At 46.4% G+C, this 7,525-nt stretch overlaps 1 protein-coding gene across 1 annotated transcript; it reads left to right on the top strand.

Moving 5' to 3' along the window:
- The first annotated feature begins 5,444 nt into the window (after positions 1 to 5,444).
- Positions 5,445 to 6,816, top strand: LOC123431356 (probable LRR receptor-like serine/threonine-protein kinase At3g47570). Its single transcript, XM_045115167.1, has 2 exons — positions 5,445 to 6,199; positions 6,328 to 6,816. Exons 1-2 carry the CDS (start codon positions 5,572 to 5,574, stop codon positions 6,597 to 6,599), a joined length of 900 nt encoding a protein of 299 aa, XP_044971102.1. The 5' UTR covers positions 5,445 to 5,571; the 3' UTR covers positions 6,600 to 6,816.
- Positions 6,817 to 7,525: the final 709 nt, after the last annotated feature.

The following is a 7,525-nucleotide window of genomic DNA, read 5'->3' as shown; positions in this document are numbered from 1 at the left end:
TAAATAGCTCAAACGAGCAAATTTAGTTCTTAAACGTGGGATCGATATATGTCATAAAATATTTTCATTTTAATACTGCGTTGGCAGGGTCTCGGATACCATATTAAATTCATGCACCAACCAACTCATACAAAAGTCCGAACTGATGAAGAAAGGTGGGCAATATATTTCAATATCTCAGACCAGCCAGCCGCCATCCACATGTTCACAAGTTCCATTGGTCTGGAACCAGTACTTTCCTATCCGCACCCTGGGCATCGGTATGGAATGTAATGTTGTTGGGGACGGTCAGGTCTTGCTGCTACAATTTGGAAAATAACAGGCTATGAATAAATAGCAAAGTAAGTACAAGAGAAGAGAAGAGCAGAATAAAGATATAATAACGTGTAATTAATGTACTGTTACTAGAAAAAGATCCACCTATGGTTTAGGAAGCTCTATTACAAAGTCAAAACCCTTCTACACCATCAATACTTACTACTCTCTCCGGTCCTAAATATAAGTCTTTTTACATGTTTCATTAGGGCACTACATGCAGATGTATATAGACATATTTTAGAGTGTAGATTCACTCATTTTACTCCGTATGTAGTTTTCTATTGAAATCTCTAAAAAGACTTATATTTAATAACGGAGGGAGTAGTAGAGCAGACATAATCCACCTATGGTTTAGGAAGCTCTATTACGGAGGCGGCGGGTCTTTGACGCAAGTGTATGTGTTGCAGACATAATCCTGCTGTGTGAAACCCCTTGAAAGCAGGCATAAGCAGACAAAGAACAGCATGAGGATGAACCGAATGAAATGGCATGCTCTAGATAGCATTCGTGCTGAACCGGGTTGAACTTTGTCCCTTTGTGTGAGCGTAAAACCTAGCTACTTAGCGCCGAGATGGAACAACTAGGGGAAATAGCAATGCTGCAGCACCTATCTAGTAAGGCTTAAGTGTGAAGCGAACTTGTGGGACTGGGAACTTCCACCAAGAGATGAATGACACATCCACTTGCGAATTGGAAGGCGAGGCCTCCTTTTCTAAAAAAAAAACTTGCGAATTGGAGGTAGCACCCAACTTGTGAATTGAATCTCCCTTAACCTTAGCCAGGTATTGGTCCAAAGAGACTGCCGGCAACCCAAACACCGGTGAAGAAGGCTGCAACGCCGCACAAGAAGTTTGCTTCCCTGGAATAGACAAATGAACATTTCCTCCCAGCTCGGCCGCCGTCGCCCTAGTAGCCAACCTGGCTGGGGCCGAAGCCGGCTCCACCGAGCCAAAATGCAACTGTGTCACCGATGCCGAGATACCAGCCCCCCCTCCAGCGGATATCTTAGGTTTCTTCGGCAAAGCAGAAAGATTAGACGGCATATCCTTCTTTTCAGATTCTTTAGCACGGGACTCATCGTCCCCATCAAACATATCTTCATCTTGATCTTTGACCTCCTCATCAAACATAGGTGGACTCTCAATCTCTATGCGAAGGGTATACCTCATACCTGCATAGACCCAGACAACCTCATCCGGTACAAGCCCAATATCCATCACACTGACCAGCATCCGTGCAACACCTTTGGCTCGAGAGAACACCATGTCAACCTTCTCAGTCTTTCCTATCAAAGATCCAAGGCTCCAAGCAACATGAAAATCATTAACAGCCTTAGACGGGGCTCCCGAAAATCTCACCCAAATCTGATGAAGAGGAACCCCCTGAGGCTCATCACTCCTCCAAGAATCAAACTCTAAAATGCAGCACGTGCTAGGCACTCTACACATTCCAAATTTCAGCAACCGTGCTAAATCTTCCTTGGAAGGGAAAACCACCTTAAACACATTATCAGCAACCGCAATAGGATCCCAACGAAAAGATGCAGAAACCAGTTCTCTCAATTGCTGCACCACCTGGTCCGCAGTCATGGTTCCGCTGGCGACAGTAACCATACCAGTCAGGGCCACATCCGGTGCATGTACCGAAGTCGTCACAGACGGGGACTCAAAAAACATGAGCTCCTGACAACAAGCCCCATAAATAGCCACCGTAGGCATTTGTCCAACTGTGAGAGGGCACTGAAGTGAACCGTGAACAGGTTTGAGACAAAACTCACATAGTTCCACCGTGCACTCAGACACGAAATGACCATTCTCACCACATCGGTAACATGTCATCTCTTCCTTCTTGCGCGCCCACTTAGATGGTCTGTCACCCCCATCCATCTTGACATTGGCATTATCCTTGACCACCTCCACATCAGCCACCTCCTTAGCAGCAGCATTAGTCGGCAGCTGCTCAAGAGTAGGAACTATGGACTGCCCTTGAGCCTGCCCATCAATCTCCCGAGGCACAAGGTCCTCTGATGGTGGCAGTGGAGGTCTGGGCTTCCTGCCACCGCCACGACCGCCCCAATACTGCCTATATCCTCCTCTCTTGGGATGCGCTGGACCTGCAACACCTGGCGTAAAATTCCCAGGAGGTCCCTGCCACGCATACCCCCGACCGCCACCGGCAGAAGATGAACCACGATGCTGCCCTTGACCGTATGCGTTGACACCATCGTCTCCCCAACGACCTCGCGGCTGCATGCGATTAGCATCATCTCTTACTGACCCAGCAGTCGCTTGCGGATTAACCAGCGGCCTCGCCACCTGAGCCGGAGGCCGATTCCTCTGGCCAGACGCCCTCCCCGGCTGCATAGCCTACTGCGGCTTGGAGTTGGCCCGCGGTTGGCCCGCGATCGGCTTAGCTGCAGGCGCCTTGGCCGGCGGTACCCCATCCAGCGGACTCCCCTTCCCCGACATGCTCCCTGTCGCGAGACTAGGTATACGTGCTGCTCGTCCAGAACCCAGACGCGGAAAGCCCCTGCGCTCGATAACCCTAGCTGTCGGTGCCAAGGGTTCGACCTGTTGTATACCCCGACAACTCATATCAAGCAGAGCCGGACTAGGATTGTCAAACTGGGCCAAATACCCGATACCAGGTGAGACCGCACCACCGGCCCTTAGCGTCGATAGCGGCTTTCAAAAAACTTGCCCTAGAATCCCGGGTCGACAGCACAATTACCGCCGAACCAGACGGACGAACAGACGACCCTGAAGAACGAACAACAGAACGATTCTTCTTGGCTACCGACTTCTTCGTCACCCAACAATCAGGTTTGAAGAAATCCGATAACGAAAGTGGAGGCAATTTACCTTTGGGATCGGCCCAACCCAAGGCTTCCTTGGTGTTACCTGCCTCTTCTTCCTCTGAAGAACAGTATCTCGCCTAAGCTTGCGATCCTGCGTAAAATCTAAAGAAGGTACCGAGCTGGCCGGAGAAGAAATGTCCGATTTCATCACCAGCACCTTCTCTGAACTATAGTCATGTACATACCTGACATGCTCCTGCGGCGACACCCGTTCATCATCGTCTTCATCCGTCAACGCATTCGCCCAAAACCTTCCTCCCCCCAAAGCTGGTTTCAACGCCGGCGAGGAAGGTCGATCCTCCTCCGATGAAACCACGAGAACCTGATGATCATCCTCGGTTGTATGTTCCTGCGGAACAAAAGATACACAGCGAACATAGTATCCATCGACTAGTAAACGAGTTTCAGCCGAGATCTGATCCCCTTCCTCGAGATATGTACCAGCGAGAATATCATTGTCCTCGTCCCGGAGGGTTAACAATCCTGAACTTGGATGAAAAACAATCAAACCGTCGAGCTGTATGGAAACACTAACCTCAGAATACTCCACTTTCCAAAAGATCCGCAACGGGATCTGGTCAGACGGCGGGAGTTGCGTGTGCTCTCTCACCGCCGCCGGCCGAACGGGAGAAATGGCCCCCCGAGACGCCGGCGATCGAGTTTCCCCCCCGGCGGCCTCAGGGGCGACCGGGTCTCCTGGATCGCCTATGTCCATCCGAAATCAAGGGGAGTGGTGTAATCGCCCTGGCTAACAATTACCTTGGTGGAGAGATTCCAACTGCCCTATTTAACAGCACATCACTCCAATTCTTGAACCTGGGAGCTAACAACTTTACTGGGTCCATTCCTGTTGTTTTCCCAAAAATTGTTGACTCACCCTTGCAGTATCTTATCTTGATATCAAATAATCTTGCAGGTGCAATACCATATACTATAGGGAACTTTTCCTCCCTTTGTATGCTCTTGCTTGCAGAGAATAGTTTTCAAGCCGGCATCCCGGAGAGTATTGGTAAGCTTCCCAACCTGCAAGTACTAGACTTGAGTTACAACTCCTTATCAGGGAGTGTCCCCGCATCTATTTACAACATATCAACACTCACATACCTTGGCATGGGTGTGAATAATCTGACAGGGGAAATTCCATATAACATTGGATATACCCTTCCATTCATCCAAGCTATGATCATGGGAGTGAACAAATTCCAAGGACAAATCCCTAGTTCACTAGCCAACACAACGAATCTTTGTAAGATTAATCTAGCTAGCAATGCATTCCATGGTATTGTGCCTTCTCTTGGGACTCTTCCCGACTTAATCAGCCTAGATCTAGGAGAGAATTGGCTCGAAGCAGGAGATTGGTCTTTCCTAACCTCATTGACGAATTGCACCCAACTGGTGGAATTATTCTTGGATGCAAACATCCTTCAAGGAGATTTGCCGAGTTCCATTGCAAGCTTAGAAAAATTGTTATTAAGAGAAAACAAAATATCCGGCACTATACCGCAGGAGATAGAGCAGCTGACAAACATGAAAATTCTTTACATGGAATTTTTTTTGCTTAGTGGAACTATCCCAGAATCACTTGGAAATCTGCAAAACTTGTTTGTCCTAAGCTTATCTCAAAATAAACTTTCTGGACAAATCCCTCCATCAATTGGCAATCTAAGCCAATTGAGTGAGCTATATTTACAGGAAAATAATTTGGGTGGCCCAATCCCCGGAGCTCTGGGAAGCTGCAAAAAATTGGTCAGAATGAACCTCTCTTGTAACAAGTTTCATGATAGCATACCAAAGGAGATATTTAGTCTTTCCTCCCTTGCAGAAGGTTTGGACTTATCTCACAACAAACTCTCAGGAGCAATACCACTGGAGATTGGCAGCTTGGTCAATCTCAGCCCATTGAATATTTCCAATAACCAGTTGTCTGGACAAATTCCCTCCACTCTTGGTGAGTGCGTCCACTTGGAGTCACTGCATATGGAGGGGAACAATTTTCAAGGGAGAATCCCTCAAACTTTCATGAATCTGAGAGGCATCATTGTGATGGATTTATCTCAAAACAACTTGTCCGGTGAAATCCCTAACTTCTTTGAATCCCTTGGTTCCCTAAGGCTTCTCAATTTGTCATTCAACATCCTCGAGGGACCAGTACCACCAGGTGGAATGTTTCAAAACGAAAGTTAGGTGTTCGTACAAGGGAACAAGAACTTATGTGCGAGCACCCCATTGCTGGAGTTGCCACTTTGCAATGGAGTGATATCAAAGCAAAATATTTACACCTCCAAGATTTTGAAGATAGTAGCAATTATTTCTCTTCCTTTGGTTATGTTATCCTGCTTTGGAGTCATTATATTTAAGAAGAGAAAGAAAGTCAAACAAGCAACCATACATCTGTCATGGAGTTCAAGAAGTTGACTTATGCTGATTTAGTGAAAGCAACAAATCGTTTTTCTTTAGTCAACTTGGTTGGTTCGGGAAAATATGGGTCCGTATACAAAGGTAGAATTGAGTCGGAAGAACATCATACATTTGCTATCAAAGTTTTCAAGCTTGATCAAATTGGAGCAAAAAAGAGCTTCCATGTTGAATGTGAGGCACTTAGAAACACTCGTCATCGAAATCTTGTAAGAGTGATCACCGTATGCTCAACAAGTGACCCGACAGGACATGTGTTCAAAGCTCTTGTTCTTGAGTATATGGTAAATGGCGACCTAGAGAGTTGGCTCTATCCAACACTAATCCAAGAGCATCATCCAAAAAGACTGTTGTGTATGGGTTCAAGAATAGCAATAGCAGTGGACATAGCTGCTGCTTTGGATTACCTCCATAACCAATGCATGCCTCCTATGGTCCACTGTGATCTGAAGCCTAGCAATGTCCTTCTGGATGACGACATGGGCGCATGTGTCGGTGACTTCGGGTTGGCTAAGTTCCTACATGGTTGTTATTCTTCTTCTGGTATTCATGGTTCTACTTCTACAAGCCTAGCAGGGCCAAGAGGATCAGTTGGATACATTGCACCAGGTAACAATTTCTTAATACAGGAAGTTGTATTTTTTTTTAAATATCTTATATGTTCTTCTGCAGAAATTCTTCTGTTGCTCCAGTAATTTTGTCCTAATTAATTGTTTGAATAATTACATGTACTTCAGAATATGGCTTTGGGAGCAAAATCTCGACGGAGGGTGATGTTTACAGCTATGGAGTCATCATCTTAGAGATACTCACAGGGAAGCGTCCAACTGACGAAATGTTTGAAGATGGACAGAGCCTTTACAAATTTGTGGAAGATTCATTTCCTGAAAAGATTTGCGAGATACTAGACCCTAGAATCAACATCCCCTATTATGGGAACCGAGATGAAGAAGGAGGGAGTTCTTCAGAGCAGGAAAATCATGAAATGGCTGCAGGAATGATGAGCTAGCTGCATCACCGCTCTGGCTAAGCTTGGCCTGCTATGCGCCGCCGAGACTCCTAAAGTTCGACCAGCGATGCAGGACGTCTACGCTACTGCTACCGCAATCAAAGAAGCATTTTCAGCACTGCCCTGCCTGAGCGGAAGAAGCATTTTCAACCGTATCTATCGATTGCCCACACGCTGCTGGTCTGGTGCATGATGACCTGCGACTAGTTTTTCTTCACTTAAGGCTTTATTTCTCTTTGTTGAAAGGGTGCTATGTATGTTATGAATCATTCTCTATTGCAGTAGCGAATCTATACTTGTACTGAAGGTAAGCTATAGTTCAGCCTATATACAATAAAATCTACTTCAGGAGCCTGTATACAATAAAGTTGAGCATCAGAACTGCATTATTTTCAACTTGGCTGTTCTTTCCTTACATCTAATAAACTGTTACTTTAACGTTTAAGCCTAACTGTATATGAACTAACCACGCCCATGTACGAATGCTAAACTTGCACATCAAACTGTTAAACTTGAAAGTTGAATGGAAAGCATTTCCCTGACAAAAATAAGAGGATTGTTGGAGAAGAGCATACTGTTAGAATACTTGTACATGTATAGTTGTACTCTCCTGTAATCTAGGATCTAACCACATCATGGCCTGCGTGCCTACATTCTAGGGGGTGAGTGGACCTCTTGTATATAAGTGTAACTTGTACCAAATCAATGTTAAGGCAAGAGTTATTCTCTCCAACTTGGTATTAGACTTCAGGTTACCACCATGGTTGTGCCCGACTCCTCCCCTGCGTCCGGCGCCACCACCACCGACGGCTCCTCCCCGGACCCTCTGTTCTCCACCACACCGGCCGCCCCGGCTTCCTCTGCCTCTTCTGCTACCTCCGCAGCCGCCTCACCTCCGTATATCTTCCAAACGACCGCTGCCTCCC

Source organism: Hordeum vulgare, chromosome 2H (genome assembly GCF_904849725.1).
Source record: "Hordeum vulgare subsp. vulgare chromosome 2H, MorexV3_pseudomolecules_assembly, whole genome shotgun sequence".
Lineage (NCBI taxonomy): Eukaryota > Viridiplantae > Streptophyta > Magnoliopsida > Poales > Poaceae > Hordeum > Hordeum vulgare.
This window is presented reverse-complemented; position numbering and strand designations above follow the sequence as displayed.

Excerpts from the sequence above, each read along its gene's own strand:
- LOC123431356 (XM_045115167.1), top strand. The coding sequence starts at position 5,572 with ATGGAGTTCAAGAAGTTGACTTATGCTGATTTAGTGAAAGCAACAAAT. Across the intron at positions 6,200-6,327 it reads AGTTGGATACATTGCACCAG|AATATGGCTTTGGGAGCAAA; the intron begins GTAACAATTTCT and ends CATGTACTTCAG.